This window comes from Hydractinia symbiolongicarpus, chromosome 13, assembly GCF_029227915.1.
Source record: "Hydractinia symbiolongicarpus strain clone_291-10 chromosome 13, HSymV2.1, whole genome shotgun sequence".
Lineage (NCBI taxonomy): Eukaryota > Metazoa > Cnidaria > Hydrozoa > Anthoathecata > Hydractiniidae > Hydractinia > Hydractinia symbiolongicarpus.
In genome coordinates this window covers 20,996,497-21,013,499 of record NC_079887.1, presented here as the reverse complement: position 1 = coordinate 21,013,499, position 17,003 = coordinate 20,996,497, and the positions used below count along the sequence as shown (strand labels likewise).

General features: G+C 32.0%; 2 protein-coding genes across 6 annotated transcripts in view; both read left to right on the top strand.

The window, feature by feature from the left end:
* The window catches only part of LOC130623560 (syntaxin-1A-like), an 87,191-nt gene extending 81,303 nt beyond the window's left edge, over window positions 1-5,888 (top strand). For 2 of the 4 annotated variants that reach the window (XM_057439056.1, XM_057439054.1), the window contains one exon: window positions 4,365-5,888. In XM_057439056.1, the coding sequence (XP_057295039.1) occupies window positions 4,365-4,442 (78 nt within the window). In that variant the 3' untranslated portion in view covers window positions 4,443-5,888. Of the gene's footprint in view, window positions 1-1,701; window positions 1,797-2,423; window positions 4,028-4,364 lie in introns of those variants that run through there. The other 2 variants (XM_057439055.1, XM_057439057.1) reach the window with 2 other exon arrangements.
* A 622-nt stretch (window positions 5,889-6,510) lies between these two features.
* LOC130623555 (glycosyltransferase 1 domain-containing protein 1-like) lies at window positions 6,511-16,594 on the top strand. Of its 2 annotated transcripts, none has more exons than XM_057439047.1 (13): window positions 6,511-6,946; window positions 7,914-8,059; window positions 9,136-9,313; window positions 9,460-9,511; window positions 9,592-9,631; window positions 9,714-9,772; window positions 10,295-10,324; window positions 11,246-11,315; window positions 11,586-11,635; window positions 11,749-11,792; window positions 15,685-15,805; window positions 16,018-16,116; window positions 16,291-16,594. In XM_057439047.1, exons 1-13 carry the CDS (start codon window positions 6,876-6,878, stop codon window positions 16,456-16,458), a joined length of 1,128 nt encoding a protein of 375 aa, XP_057295030.1. In that variant the 5' UTR covers window positions 6,511-6,875; the 3' UTR covers window positions 16,459-16,594. The 2 variants fall into 2 exon arrangements, with proteins under 2 accessions (XP_057295030.1, XP_057295031.1); XM_057439048.1 differs by having other exon boundaries at window positions 6,515-6,946; window positions 9,136-9,241.
* The last annotated feature ends 409 nt before the right edge of the window (window positions 16,595-17,003 follow it).

The window sequence follows — 17,003 nt, the reverse complement described above, 5'->3', positions numbered from 1 at the left end:
CATTACCCACAACAACAACAATTCTCCTGAACAAAAAGGAAAATGGCAGACACAGACGAGCAAACCACGGGGCAGACTAGCTCTATGCATAAAAAAATGAAAACTCAAGCAATATAAACTTTTATTCACTTGAAAGCAAATTATATTTATATTCAGCATAACCTTCTGTATCAACAGGTAACTTTCTAAAGGAACTTGAAACACGCTAAGCATGTTTATAGCTAGTTGGCTACGTGAACAAAATATTTCATAAATTTAGAGCTCGAAATTTATTTCTTAACCTTGTTTTATCATTAATATATTCCATATGCAAAGTTATACTAGGGTGATGATAATGCATCCCTGTTCTAAGTGTGATGATAATCAAATAAAACTGTGTAATTGGATTTAGTCCTTTGCTGCTTCTACCTGGTTTGCTTACAGAATGCTGCTATTTTTATATTTTCTGGTCTCAGATAACGCGACTATATCTATTGTTTTATTGAGAGATCCTCATTGCTGACATCAGCATGCTAAAACCTTCATTGCAATACTTTATATTATCGCATATTATTTTTAATGTGACCCTACTATGTTGATTTGAGAAAATTTGTATTGTTCCATGTTCTCTGTACAAGTTTGATGTGTTGTGTGACTTGAAAAAGGGTTCACTCTCGAAAACTTGTCAAATTTTGTACAAGTAACACAGAAATTTTAGATTTCTTTATAATCCATTTTCAAAAATCATTTTTCTACAGTACACATAATTTTCAAAAATAATGCACATAGTGTTCAGTTATTTTTATTTTATTTTTATTTAATTTAACTCTATGTATAAATAATTTCTATTTATGTTTATATCTCTCTTTGTTGTGTTTTTACCTTTTAACAAACTGCATTCTTTTTATACCAATAAAATGTGAATAAAATCATTTCATCCCTCCTCATTTTTGCCTAAGACTATGCAAAAATGTTAATGTACATTGTGTACCATGTTAAACTTGTAGGAATTTGTCATAGTAAATCTTTAAAATGCCTCTGAGGTGTTTTGTTGTACATAATCGTAATTTTGCTTTTTCAACCTTGTTACTATTATTAAGAACTTCAACAAGCAATTTTAGGCACTGATGCTATAATAGATATGTGCACCTCGCACTTTATAAAGTTTGCTTGCTAATGATCTTAAATGGACTTTATTGATATCAGTATGTTGATTTCATGACCTTAGCTGGCCATTCTATTTATTATACCATAATTCTGACATGGCTTGTGTTCACAACATTAGTGTATGTATTGCTTGCTGAACTGATAAATGTTTTGGTTTGGTGTGAACCGGACAAGTGTTTGTAAGAGAGTTATACATTATGTGAAGTGATTATCTTATGTCTCAAACGCTCCAATAATTGTGGGTGTTCAAATAATATTAATTGTGAGTGTGATTAAAGCGTTTTACGCAACAACATTTCTAATTAACATTTGCCGATGTATATAAATTAAAATTGATGTATTAAATAGCAGGTAAATAACATGATAATTTTTTCGACTAGGAAAGTTCTTAATTTAAACCCTAACCCTGCTGACTTGACTTTTAAATATGCTAAGCACCCTGAAGATATGTAAAAAATATGTAAATAAACAAACCAAGATAAATCTGACAACAATTGTTAGCGAAAAATAATTTTACAAACTAATTAACTAACTTGTGCTTAAATTTTCTTTTAGAAAAAAATCATTGTGTTGGTTATTGTACTTATCGTACTTGCTATCATAGCCACTGTGTTGGCTGTTGAACTAAAATAAATAGTATTATAAACTAGGTTAATTGTTTTTTTTCTTTATATTTTATATAACATACTTACTTAATAATATTAATGTATTTTTTTTAACATAACACTAAATTGTAATGGATGCCAGTCGTTTGCGAAACTATCAAGTAGGTTTCTAAAAGGTTCTGGTAAACAAGAACGAGTAACTAACTTCATTGTTATTGATTAATAAATTGGAGACAATCTTGAAGACTAGCTCAAAGAATCATCTTTATTGAATCAAATGAACTATTTATTTTAGTGATTGCCATTTTACAATATGCTTTACATTTCTCTGTATCTAACTAAGATAGGATGATAAAAAAATTATAGAGTAAAGAACTAGCGTCTTTTAAGGCAGTACAATGATTTGAGGTTTCATATTAACAAAAATGTTTAAGCACAAAGAATTTAACAAATGAACCAACATAAATTATATAAACTATTGCCCCTTCCCCCTTTTTTATACAGTATCCTAAAAATACTATTCCTAGCGTGTGGGAAAAACCTTTATCATTAACTTATGAATATGTGAGTCACCCTGAGGATATGTAAATAAGAAAATAAACCTGAAAAAAATGTTAAAGTAATATAATTTCACAAACTAATTAACTAACTTGTGCTTAAATTTTCTTTTAGAAAAAAATCATTGTGTTGGCTATTGTACTTATCGTACTTGCTATCATAGCCACTGTGGTGGCTTTTGAACTTAAATAAATTGTATTATAAGCTAGGTTAATTTTTTTCTTTTTTATATTATAATATTAATGCTTGTAACATAAATTTGTTTAGTTAACCTAACCTTCGTTATGTGTTAAAATAATGCTAAATATAAGTCCTGGATGCTGGTTAAAATGAGGTATTGACTAAGTGCTTATGTGATTAATGATTTCCAATGTTTTTTTATATTTCAAGACTTTTTTCAGACTGTCCTTTAACCAGCTTCTTTGGAACTTCTTTTATCCAATACAATGATCTGAGGTTTTATGTTCACTAAAAACAGTTCGAACAGTTAATAAACCAATCAACAAACCTAAAAGTTAGCATTTTTACAAAATGCAGCATACATCCGCTAATTCGAACACAGAAGGGATCTGAAACTGTGTTTAAGCGTATTTCTTAAACCAAGCACCACAAAAGTTGTTCTAAATAGTGGATTAACGTCATTCGAAGTAGAGGATGTGTACTGTATTTTGGTAATATAAAAGATTGCTAAAGACAGTAAAAGTAAATCTTTCTTAATTTAGTTAAAGATGAATAGCGGATATAATTATTTACACCATTTTTTACTTTAGTTTTGCTGCAAAATAGTGTGACTAATTTTTTATTTTTGGAATTGATGACAATATTATGTTCATTTTTTTATAAAATACATATAAAATGACATTTCAGTTTGATTATTTAACATGTTTATGTTGTAATTTTATTTCGTATATATATCCAATGTGAGATGATATATCTTATATTTCAACTTATTCAATTTGTTTCAATTTATTTACAATATCTACTTAGTTCAAATGGCTTTTGGCAGGTTTCGAAATGCTAAATGTAATACATACCTTATTATAGGAAATTAACATTTGCGTAAATCTGATAATCTTCGATAAGGAATCGGCTTGTTTAACATTTTTAAGCACAAGACTGTTTTAGTCAACAACAACAAAAATGTTTGTTCTGTTTTTGCTCTTCTTTGCCTTGTTTATATATATTGCTAAAAAGAGCTCTGTTGCATTGTATTATTGTGTCATTTTTACTATTCCTTCCTGCTCCCCTTTTCAATACTAATTTCTAACCGCATCAATTTAATTAACGTTAATTCTATGAGTTGACAAACTCAGTTAATGATGTTTGCTTAGCGTAAAATTTTTAACTAGTTTTTCAGCATCACGTTCATGGAGTAAAAAATGGTAATTTTTCAAAACGTTAATTTCCTATGATCAGTATTCCCTTCGAAAGATTCATGGTTCTCACAGTGGGTTATGTAGAAAGCAAAAGGCTGTGCACATCGTTAATCTTTAAAACACGTTAATGGTAAAAATTGAAATTTCTAAAGCTTGAATCTTTTGGAAATTTGTACTGAAAAATATTTAGAGATTTTTATGATGTTGGCTTCAATCAGTGCTTTTTATTTTGTTGTTGTTGATGTTGATTTAGGTTTTGTTTGGTTTTAGCAAAAATATATTATTTGACTCTATTTGTTTCCAATTGTTTTTGTTTTGCAAATAAATAAATGAGTAAATCAATATGCGAATCTTCTAATTTTCTGTCCCATCTTACACAAACTTTGATTTTTAACCTTCAAAATAATACATTTAAACTCTTTTTATTTTAGTATGTATCAGTCTATCAGTTTCTTAAAATTGTCTTGTTCTATGGGAATAAAGTGAATGTTAAAGTTTTTCATAAAGTTTGCGGGTTAGTCAAGTAAACGCCCCCTTTTTAGACTTCACATTGACTCTTTAGTGAAATGTACTTGTCACTTGGAGTTTGATCAATCATCTTAAATGTAAATTGATGTGAAGAGAAACGATATGGTTTTTTCATGTATTTTTTATTTTTTCATGTATTGTTTATTTTTAGAAAAAGATTATCATTTTTGTCTGCTGTATAATCTTATTGGTAATAATAGCGGTGAGCATCTATGTGTCAGTACAGTGAAGTATTGTTGCGATGGAATATTTAAAAGGGGAGCTAATGTGTGACGGATTGCAGTTGGCGTTTATTTATCATGTGATAGCAGATGGTATCCTATTTCTATATTGTTGATGATAGATGAAGTTAGGTGCTTTATAAAAAATTCACATCTCACCTATCTTTTCCCCAACATAATTTATTTTTAAGCATTTGAAAAAGATGCCATTGTTTCTTTCTGACCGAGAAATATATGGTGACCACGACCCTAGAAAAGAATTGGGATTTTTACCAAATTTTCCCATAAAAGGTCAAAAGAGATATTTTTCAACACTACTTTCTCTTATGAAATGTAAATTTGTTTCATAGCATATAGTTTTCTTCATTTTTTCCACAATTCTCAATAAGAGCAAAGACGTATAAAACCGTTGTTTGAGTAAAACTGTAAGCTGGTGTAATATCTATTGATGGTCAGGTTAGAAGTTAAAACATCTTGTTGAAAATAGAGGGAGTATCTCCTGAAATAATGACAAATAATGTCCTGATTGTTATGAAAATTAAGTTTATGTGGTCACCATGAAACTGTTTCAGCTTACTTTTTTTACACTTTCACTTGCAATTATCAGTTATATTTTAACTAATTTCTGATTCAGATTTTATATCAAATGTTAAATTAACTTATTATAGAAAGGTTTTAGTTAAGACTCAAATGTAAGTTGTCTATTGAATAAACATGATGTGGAAATTTGAACTAGTTTATCAGAAACGCAAACGTTGGCGTCGTCGTTTTGATAATTCTCTACAGCACATTTAGGTGTACCTGTAATGACCCAATCCAAAGTAGTCGCCACTGAAATAAGTTGTATTCGTTAAACCCCTTTAGATGTAGATAAATTTAGAGACCGTTTACATGAGACCGTTTACATAGGGCAGAAGTGACATATGTTGAAATGAAATTTCAAAACAAAGTGAAAACTGATTACGTTATGTTTTACTTTCGATTTCAATTTAATTTAGGGGTGGCAAATAAAGGACCAAATCTACCCTATTTGGGACTTTCAAGATTATGCACTAATTGTAAACAAAATGTTTGACTGCTTTGAAATTTTTCTTTAGTAATTTGACTGAAGTGAAATGCCAGTCTTCCACTGGAATAGTGAGGATTCACATAACTCATGTAAACAGTTCTCAATCTTAAACTTTATTAAGTATTCAATCATTATTACGAATACAGCAGGGTTGTTTTTGTTTTCAAAAAGTCCTTCTGTAATCAAATTTACCTGCTTTTTACATCAAGTACATAAATTGTGTTCTTAACACGAACATTCTATCCCCTGTTCCATCGTTTTATTTAAGTCTGTTAAAATTTGGTCCTGGGTAGCATTTTGTAATCGTTTATTTTCCTTTTGTTAGTATGTAAACTTATGTGTGTATAAATTTTTTGAATGTTACAAATATATGGATATATATTCATTTCACTCAGTTATTTCTTTATCCCTCCTTGATTGCAGAAAAATTCTAGAACGATGAAATGCTTACTGTGTGAAAGTTATTGTAAAAGTTTAAAGGGAACCCGAGGTATAAAGTTATGTTGGACTTATATTATAGAGATTAAAAAGTTGGTTCACAAGTCATCAATGCATGGATATAATATCTTGATATTGATATTTCAGTAATAGCAAATTTAGACATTTTCTTTCATCAGTAATTTTAGACCTGTTAAGGGGTGTGCATTCAAACTTTATCAAAGGCGTGGGATTAGCAAGCGAGTGTCATTTTGGCAAAAAAAATTATGTTAATTAATTAATCTTTATAATATCTATGCCTTGATAAAGTTTGAATGCACATCCCTTAACAGGTCTAAAATTACTAATGAAAGAAAATGTCCAAATTTGCTATTACTGAAATATGACATCATAATTTACGCAGCATAATTAAATCTGAAATTCTTTAAATGTGAATATCTTGAAAACGAAAAGAGCTTTTTAAAAAATTTAAAAAAGACTTGTTAACCAACTTTTTAAGCTCTATAACATAAGTCCAACATCATTTTATACCTTGGGTTCCTTTAACAATGTTACCTTCAAAATGCAGAAAAAAAGGTGTGAAATTCTTTCGAAAACGTTTTATTAGTTCATCCTTGTTAACTTTTGTTTTTGTAAGATGATTTATCCGAAAATTCAAAATTTACAAAGGAACGAATATGATAACAATTTTGGTTTATTTTCTATAGCTAGTTATTTTAATGCCTAATAATATATTTTCTGGTGTTCACTTCTTGAACTCAAGTTATCCTTATTTTACAAAACGTTTTCTTTTCAGTTTTAAGTCAGAAAAACCACCATCACCAGAATTGACTAAGTAAATTTTTATGCATCAAAAGCATTCTAGATATTTGGTTATATACATCACGAGCAATAGTTGTATTACTAGGATGAAAGTAACGCAGTATCTCGATTAATGATGTCAGTGGCTGTTTTATCAAAACTGACTAATGGTACTGGAAACAAGACGACTGCAGAACGAATATGGTAAGTCATGTTTTTCGACAATTTGATAAATCAAGGTAGCTTTCACACGTGTGGTTTTAGAGTGTGAAGTGAAAATCTAGAATTTTCTTTTAAAAAATGATAGGTATTTCTTGTTAACCTACCCTCTTTAAAACATTTAATAAGATCATTAGAAAAACGTAAGATTTGAAGTACTGTCCTTAATTGCCTGTGAAAGATTTTAATCTCTTGCCAATACAAGCAACAAAAGCAGAACTTTTATGTTGTTTTTATTTGGCAGGTCTGGCTTGGGAGCATGGGCTTACTCTTATGATAGATTGTACAGAAAAACTCTTCAATATATTTTTAAAAATTTTAGCAAAAGTTTTGTAACGGGCACAATCTTTTATTTAAGGAGTTTTTTATAATGAGGTGAGATGATGGCCTGGTAAGACAGCTCGTTAAATTGGTTCAACATTAGCCGACTCAACAAACCTTTACCAAGAATAAAATATGTTAACAAGTAGTAAGAAAACCCACATTACCAAAATTTAGGATGAATTTTTTCCATGTAAACAGATTCCACCAAGCCATGCTTTCTGTTTGCATTATGAATTTTGGTCTTTTTGTCCTGTATTACTCAATGTTTTCATCGTTCAAAGCTAATCTGCATAACCAAAATAGGTTTTACATATAAACACAAGTTATAACTGCTCTAGCAAATGAGCCAACTGGGTTTGCTAAGCCGGCTAACTGTGTTTGCCAAGCCAGCTTGTCTCCATATAAACAGCCCTGAAATCTCTTGTCACTTATTGTCAAAATAAATTTACATGGAATTTATTTTTTATAACACGCATTACTTTTGTATAGTAAGGTGTGGTGATCATCACATCCAATGTAAGTGTATCAACTACGATTTTTCTCACAACTAGGCCTGATAGCTATTATTATTTGCAACAAATTGAAGTGGAAATGCACCTTTAATATTGCTAACATTTTTTTTTCATAGCTCACATTTAAAGAAGAGATACGCCACACACCTTTGTGATATTTCTGATTTTGAATCGTCAAGAAAATTCAACGAATATGTTATTTTGCACGAAATAAAAGCCGTTATTGGAATCCATCTTGTTCATGCTGGCTCATTACTAGTAGGTAAGGTTCGCATCAGTAAAATATTAAAACTGATTTTGTTGTTTTTTGTTTGTTACTTAAAATTGATGAAAAAAAATAGAAAACCAATTCTTTTACCTAACCTGCTGAGAAGTAAATAAATGATTAAATAAGAATCATCATAAGCAAAATTCAGAAAAACTGATCCGCTGTTTATACAAAAAAAGTTTCCTGTTTAAGCAAGCAATAGCAATGGAAAAAAACTTTACACTAGGGGTAAGAGATCGGGTAAGAAACACCGTGTCCTACTTTAGCCAGTGAGAAAATGGAATTATAAGTTGATGATTATATCTTGTTTGTAAATACAATAATCACCTTCCATTGTTTGTCAACTTATTTAAAATAAGATGTAACATCCTGCTAGTAAACCTCTTTGTTGTTAGAATGTCCAAATGTCAGACTTGTTTGTTTTTAACTTTTTTGGCCTGAAATGTTTCTGATTGAGTGAATATATTGTCGAATTGACAGGTAGCGATGAAGATTTATAGGATTTTAAATAAAAAAAAAACTGTTCAGAAACATAAATACTTCCAAACTCATTTTTTTTCTGTTAATCATTGGAAACTTGTCAATGTTCAGAGCAGATTAAGAAGCTCTTAATCTCTTCTAATTGGTGCTGTCAGCATGACCATTTTCCACGAATTATGGGGCTTTCGTGGGCCCGAACGTGGATTATTTAATTGTTCGGGGGTGTTAATGCGACCAGCAAATTTTAAACGGCTTCTGCTTTTTCAAAAGTAACGATTTTCCAGCCTACTGGATGTGGAGAATTAGCCATTTAAGGTTTTTTCCATCTTCAAAAAATGACGAAAAAAAACTGACTTGTGGCAACAGTTCTGTCCAGGATTGTAAGTCCTCATAAAAAAGCCTGTGTGCTGGAAAATAATAATTTTAAGGGAAAGCTCTATTATGGGGTAAAGAAAGCTAGATATTAAAATTAAGTGTTTGTGGAAATTCCTGGTTAGGTGACATTGCCTTGCTGTTTCACCAAATAAATACGTTACAAGGTATCTGTAACCATGTGTCATACTTTGTACAATACTTTTTTATTATTGTAGATAGTGTGGTGCCATTTGCATTGATTTTTGGTGGAACTGACTTGCACGTGTCTGTAGAAAACACTTCAAAAGCAAACCTCATGATGGAAGTAGTCAAGAAAGCAAGGTGGAATAAGAAAAGTGTAGAATACATTTTTGTTTTTCGTTCCAAGGATGAAGTAGCATGTTCTTTTCAGAGGTTAACTAGAAAGCTATATGCTCCTACTTTTTCTTTGAAACCGTTAGATTTGCGGGTGAAAGACGTTCTAGTTCGCCATAGAATTTACCATTCACAATTCGCCTCGTGTAAATCCATCTTAAGTGTATAGGGATGTTAACATTTAGGTATCTTATCGCTTTTACTGATGACATGAAGAACACAGCAATAAAAATGTGGGTATGTTTTGTTGTTTGTGAAATAAATTTTGATTAGTTCATTTATGGTGTATGGTAGTCTCCTTGAATCTTTCTCGTTAGGATGGGCTTGCAGAGAATTCTATCATTGTGCAACCTCAAGGTAGCTTCATCAACCATTTTATTTGTTTTGGATGTTTCTAACCTAAAATCATTCATTATTACTTTTGAATTTGTTTCTTCAGGTGTTCAGACAATTCCAGGAATTTATGGATTTGAAGATCTGTTTTCAAATCTTGAGAAGGTGTGTAGTTGTTAGAAAAAGAATATCACGTCATTTTTTGTAGAGATTCTGCATCCATTTGAGATTGGTGCACAGCCGTTTAAGTGTTCTGCCACTCTTTGCACAATAATATGAATAGTTTTCCCAGTTAAGTCTGTCATCAAACTTGCAAGCATGGTGTAAAGCATCATCAAATCAACATTGCATATTTCAGGTTTTCGTAAAATAGACATGGCTGCGACACAATATTTATGGTTCTACAATGTCCACGCAACGGCCTTGTGATATTCTAAAAAAATAAGAAAATGGTGTGTGCAACGGCGACTAAAATTAGTATTGAGTAAGATTTTTGTTCTAAAAATTTAGGCAAGTTTAAGGTTTGTGTGCTTTACGGAAACTGTATATAATTACATGTAAGGACGATCTTTAAAACCTAGCTCTGTCTTCTTCCAACTTATCATGTCCGAATTGTAGCTCTATTTGTTTTGTTTTTACATTGTTTTATACCACCACAATTTTATGTTTTATATATTTTCCACTTAGGAAGCAATGAAAGTTACGATTGACCAAATGGTAAGACAATTATTTTTTAAAAAAAAATAGTATTTGGAAGAAACCTGGTTTGATAGCAATTTAAACTAGTTGTGACGACTTAGAGATTCTGATAGTTTTTTAGTGATGTAGAGGTTACAGTAAGCTTAGTGTTGCTTTTTTCTGATTTTAAGTTGTGTTGTTGTTTGAATTTGCAAAAGGAATCAGTTTACTGTGGAGTTTCTTTGTCTCGGAGGATGTCAGTTGGAAAATTAGTTTGAGCCTAAGAAAGGATGTAAAAAGAGAAAAAATGGACTAAAATACTAGGAACGACAAAGAGATGTTTGAGATAGCATGACTACGCCGTGTAAGAGATTTAAACGTTTGTTTAAATTTCTTTCTCGCTAATAAAGAAGTTTTTATTTCGGGGTTAATTTTTTTGTATTTTAGAGCCATGAAAAAATATTGGTTGTTAAACGGGTTAGCTTGCATAAAAGCATGTTTGATAAACACTCACAACTAAGGGTTCTTACTGTCAGAAAACCCCGGCAAAAGTCATTCCAAAAATTATTTTACCGATATTCCTGACATTCCTGCATAAAACGAAGATCAGAGAAAATCCTCAGTTCATCTTAAAAAACGTTTTTCTTATATTAAGCAATGTCTAAGTTACAAAATTTGTCGAATAAAAGAACCCCTTACAACAGAAGCTAGTTATAAACATAAGTCACAATAACATATTGAGTTTTTCACAGTCTTTCCAAGGTTTCTGCTGCTCCCTCATGTTGTGATATTTCTTTAAAAACGCAGCCAACTTCAAATACTGCGAATCAACCAATGATAAACTTGCTTCCGTTTGATGGCGATATGGTCCCACCTACAGGATATACAAAACAAAACTGACTGTTCTAATTGAAATTGTGTCACCTTTACACGAAAACATAATGTTACTTTTTTATATAGCGCATCTTTTTATTGGTGGGTGGTATAAGACCTGTAAAAGACGTCACTTTTCTCTTTGATGTGTTTTCAGGTAAGTGCTGTTTCTAAACTTGCAAACTTGTTTCTGATTTCGTAACATGTGGACAGATATCCACTAGGGCAAGAATATTGTCTAGATGTCAGGAAAAAGTCATGAATTTTAGATTCACATAGTCAATAAGAGCTATTTTAATTTTTCAAAATATTTGCAACCTGTTCTATCACTTTGCTTGTACCAAATTTACGACTGTTAGAGCAATCCAAGGTTCAAATCGAGTTTTGGTGTATCACAAAATTACTACAGCAACTTCTTGTAAATTAGATTGGCATCAACAAGATCCATCTATTTGCTTGGTTGTGATTGGTCCAGAGGTAGGGCCACATTATTAAAAAAATTGCTGTTACGTGAGATACTACATGCGATTTTTTTTCTGCGTTGTTGTCATGCCAGTGTTCTAAATAACCAGTTCTTCTTTTTCTTTTAGTTGGACATTTGTTATGCTAAATATTGTAGAGATAAAATTGAAATGTGAGGTTTGTTATAGTGAACTAATTTTCCCATTCTCGTTGCCTTATGTTCGATAACTTTTGTTCTAGACGACGTACCTTATATTTCGCAAGAATTGATTTCCGCGAATTTCGCGAATAGCGAGTTGCGTAATAATTTAGAGGAAAAGTAATTTTCGAGAAATTGACAAAAACTTGAAAAGAAATGCCATGAGTAGTACAAGCGAAAGAAGAGGAAGTTTTAATTAATTTTAAATAATTTTTAAAAAAAAAGGATTTTGAGGCACCCCACAATGAAAATTATAGAACATCGGCTCTTTTCTAATGATGGGGGATGGTCACACCTTAATATAATATTTATTTTAAGATTTTGATCTACCTAGTACCATGCCAGCGCTGCAGAGGCACGTGTAAGTAGCTATATACATGTGTAGCTAGCTAGCATAATTTTTAAAGGATTCTGTCATTTTAATAAAAAACGTAGCTAGCTATATAAACCTTTTTGAGTATTTTACGATCCCTCCCATAACTGTGAACAGTCAAACCTTGAGTATGTAGCTTGGCATGCTTCCAAATATGTTGTCGCGGTAAACCTATTTTTCATAAAAAAAAATTTCGCAGATAAAAGATTGTTGTAATATGCAGCTATCATAAACAGTGTTGTTTTAATATTACCTCTTATTTTAACGATATTTGAATCATCAATAACAATGGATTGAAATTTTATGGCATTACCATTTTTGATGAGTTTCACATTTTCTAAAAGCAGATTATGTGATAATATAGTAATTGAGGATGAATCATAATCTGGCCGCTTTTTTAAAGATGTCACGTTTGTACGGAGCGTCCTTTTTATTGCAGCACGTATTTTTTCTACTCTCACTTTATGACTGGGGGTTCATTTTAATTTCCAACTAAATTCTACGTATTAAAATAGGCATGCTGAAAATGGTGGTGAAGTCAACACCGTGACTTTTCGTTATGTACTTTTCAAAGCAAAATTACCAAAAATATAACATGTTTTTTTTTTTAAAGAAACGGCAACCCGAAAGAAAAGTATTCACAGTATTACTGTGACGATAATTTTTTCCTCCCGCATCATAATTGGTCGAAATATTCCAACAACCTTGTTGAAAGGAAAGAAAGGAAATGGTAAAAATGATAATTAAAATGCAACCCGATTATATTTTCTGATAGAAGCAAGACCATCGAACCCGGGCGCGGAGAATGAGGTCTGGAAAAATCAGATTTTACACGTTAAAGGCTTGTGCACGGGTTCTATCCTGCTTTGTTCAGACTTAAAAAGCGTAAAATTAAAAAAAAAAAAAAACAGGCTTACAGAGATAAACCTTATCTTTTTGGGGACAAATTTGCACTCGTGTATTTACACCATTACACATAACTAAATCCGTCCCTGCCCATGTGTAAGGTCGTCAAATTTTCCGCATGCTTTAAAGTTTTATCAAACATTCTTATCACTTCTGTCAAAAGGCAAATGTTTTGCCTCATTCACCCCTGTGTTTTGTTTCAGAGTCTTGAAACGAGTACACAATTTTTGTTTATCGGGACACTGGCCAGACAAAGACAAAATTAATGTCAAGCTAACGTCTTACTAAGATAAACAAAACAAAATTTCACTTGAGAATGAAATTCTACTTTGGGGACTCCGAGTTATAATACCTGCGAAGTTCTTCTTTTTATCTGTGTCTGAAAATTGCAAAATTTAGAAACTATGATATTAGTGGGGAAAAATGGCTTCATGTTATCAAACTGGTCTAAAAACATATAATAATTATTTCCATTTTTACTGAAGCTATAGCTGCAGGGACTAGTCAGTTTAGAATTATTTTTTAAACTTTTGATAATGTAATGACGAGGTCTTGATGTAGCACAGTGGGAAGCCGTTCAATGTTCTTACTTCTAATTAAGGTAACCTTAACAGGATTTTATGTGTCGTTCTGTGATTAGTATAAACCACTTTGTCTTGTCTCAATTCACCAAAGCTTATTCAATACTAACATCTGTGAGAGTATAAGAAAACTAAAAAGAAGTTGTTGCATAGATTAATTATTACTATAGGTTAAAAACTGAGATTTCTATCCTCTGTTTAGGCCATTAGTTTCAAACCTGAAAATTTTCTAAGCGAAAAATTCGAAAAATTTTATATAAATCACAAAATTGCCAATGTTTATCATGCAAGAATTTTCAGTTTTACTTTTTTCAAAATAATTCCTCATAATTATTTTTCTGATAGGTGTTCTTGAATATGTGTAGCTGTAATGCAAAAAGGTACTAGGTGAATTGCCCCCCCCAGGGAGTTGCCCCCGGTGGATTGCCCCCCAGTAAATTGCCCCTTGGGAGATTACCCCCGGAGAATTATCCCCGGGAGAATCGCACCCTGGAAGATTGCCCCCAATAAAATGACTCGTACTTTCTTTTAAAGAATCAGGAAAGAATTTTTGTTACGTATTCAGCCTAGAGTTGTTCTTATTTTGTTCTTATATTTTTCACCCATTTCCAGCCTTTTGCTGCTATAAAAATATTTTATTAAAAAAAGTGTACTTTTTTGTAAAAAGACATATATATGTAGTGTTTTTTTTTTTTTTTATAAGTAATCCTGCATATTATCTTCCCAAGTGCTGCAAAGATGATGGATCGAGTGGGACTTGAACACTTGGGAAGATATTCTGCAGTTTACTTTTACCAATATATCTCACATATGTCACCGTTGTTTCTAAAAAATTTTATATTTATTCCGTATTTTTAGCTTGACCTTGAAAAAGATATACAAGTGCCTCTGTAGGGGGTGTTAAGAGCTTAACAATTGCGGAAATTTGATTGGTCGATTGTGCATCATTTAGTAATATCGATAGCGTTTTCGGTAGAGACATCGCCCAGCAAGTGAGAGGTAGTGCGTTCAAATCCCCCTCGATCTATGATCTTTGCATCATTTTGGAAGATAATGTGCAGGATTACTTATACAAATATATCTCACATATGCGCGGTTGTTCCTATATATATATATATGTCTTTTTAAAACTCCGGGGGATAATTCTCCAGGGGCAATTATCCAGGGGGCAATTCACCGGGGGGAAATTCTCCGGATACCATGCAAGAAATTGCAATGTAATTTCCCGCTCAGGTGTTCAACTTTGACTGGGTCATCCCAAATCCTCAGGCTTGTCCTTTCGTAGTTACTCTAGCTAACCATAAAAAAAAGATAATATTTAAACTTGACTCATTTTACTTAGTACTGATAAATGCTAGCGTACTCTTACATGCTCCCTATTTAAGAACGACATCAAGCAAGTCGAAGTTGTCTTCTTTTCGTAAACATTCACCTTTGGCATTTTTGTATAAGTACCAAATTTTATGTGCACAATGCAACGCATGTAAGTGTAATCAAAGTGTCCTGTACATACAAACTAATAATTGTCCTCATTTTGTAAACAATCGCCGTTGGAATTTTTGTAAAAGTACCAAATTTTTCGTGTACATTCTTTGCGCGTTCAACGGTATGTCAGTGAAATCAAAGAGCCCTGACGTAAATTTTGAAACATTTGTGTCATTGGCTCACTCTTCACGAATGACACCACGAAACAAAGTACCTGTTTTGTTAGTTCCCGTAACCTATACTGAGATCTGGGTGTGATATATATCGATATTATTAAAAATACTCTTTTTTTAATTGCATGGACGGGCTTTCTCCTGAACGAAATTGGTCGAATCGATTGACCTCGATCGATACAAAATTAGGATCAATTTGTAATAGAAATAGAAATTAGAAATACCACGTTAGCAGTGACTTTTTGACGTCATTTTTATTTTGGTCACTATACCAAGTTTCATATGCAGAGCATTTTGGATAATATTTTCAAGGATAGCCTTTTGTAGAAGTATTTTTGGTATTCTAGATTGGAAGGGATATACATATTTCCCCAAGTTTCGTTAGAACAAACTCATGCTTTGATCAAAAAAAGTTTTGCACTTGTCAACTCATCACTCAATGAAGGTATGGCTAGTGCAGTTTTAGAGGTAGGACTTCGTAACCACTCCCATTTTACTGACTGTCAACACTTGACAAAAATTTACGCCATTCTTGCTAACGATCGCTTTGAACAAACATTTTGTTGGTTGCAGAACTGGATTGCAAATGCGGAAATTTGATCTTCTATGCAATCCATCGTATTAATACATACTTTTATTCATCGTGCAAAGATTTGACGAATCAACCTATTAATGTTTAGGCGTTACATATTGGTACACCTGTTTTTGCTCGTCGTAACACCGGCAACAGTGCTGTCATTAATGACGGAATAAATGGAATTTTGTTCGACTCTCCCTTGGTATGTTCAACATTCAGCGTGTATTAAATGTTAAATGTTTGTAACGCCAAATGTTTATTTTAACATTAAGGGTCTGTTTACATGTTGGAAGAAATAATAATCACTAGTATCTTCTTGTTTTTCGCAGTTAAGCTTGTTGGTGGGGTATCTTTATCATATAATCTTATTTTACAGGAATTTAAAGAAAAAGCTGAGAATTTATTGTCCAATTTAAAAATGAAACATAAGTTGGTTTCAAATGGGACGAAATACATTGAAGAAAAACATGATTATAAGAAGGAGCTGGAGACCTATCTAACGGTAGCCGAAGAGTTACTAAACTGCAGGACGTTGTCAACGTAAATTGTATGTTATGGAACGGCAAGGCTGCCTTATTCGATGATTTCATTCGGTCATAAAATACTATTTGTCGCTAATTGTATTCAATTTTGTTATAATTCATTCGATTTTGTAAAAATTCATTCGATTGTGCGCTAAATTCATTCGATTGTGCGCTAAATTCATTTGATTGTGCGCTAAATTCATTCGATTATGCGCTGAATTCATTCGATTATGCGATGAATTCATCCGATTATGCGCTGTTTGTATTTGATAAATTATGCGATGCGCTGAATTCATGCGCTAAATTATTCGATGCGCTGTTTGCACGCGCTAAATTATTCGATGCGCAGTTTGCATGCGCCAAATTATTCGATGCGCTGAATTCATGCGCAAAGTTATTCGATGCGCTGTTTGCATGCGATAAATTATTCTATAGTTTCGGCGCCTCAATCAAAATTAAAATTAAAAAATGGTAGCTTCTGAATTCTATAGAAAATTAACAATTTCGCGAGAACACTTTACCGTAGTATTACAATTAAGCGTCAGTCTAATCTTGCAAAGTACAT

Excerpts from the sequence above, each read along its gene's own strand:
- LOC130623555 (XM_057439047.1), top strand. The coding sequence starts at position 6,876 with ATGATGTCAGTGGCTGTTTTATCAAAACTGACTAATGGTACTGGAAAC. Across the intron at positions 6,947-7,913 it reads ACGACTGCAGAACGAATATG|CTCACATTTAAAGAAGAGAT; the intron begins GTAAGTCATGTT and ends TTTTTTTCATAG. Across the intron at positions 9,314-9,459 it reads GTAGCATGTTCTTTTCAGAG|GTATCTTATCGCTTTTACTG; the intron begins GTTAACTAGAAA and ends GTTAACATTTAG.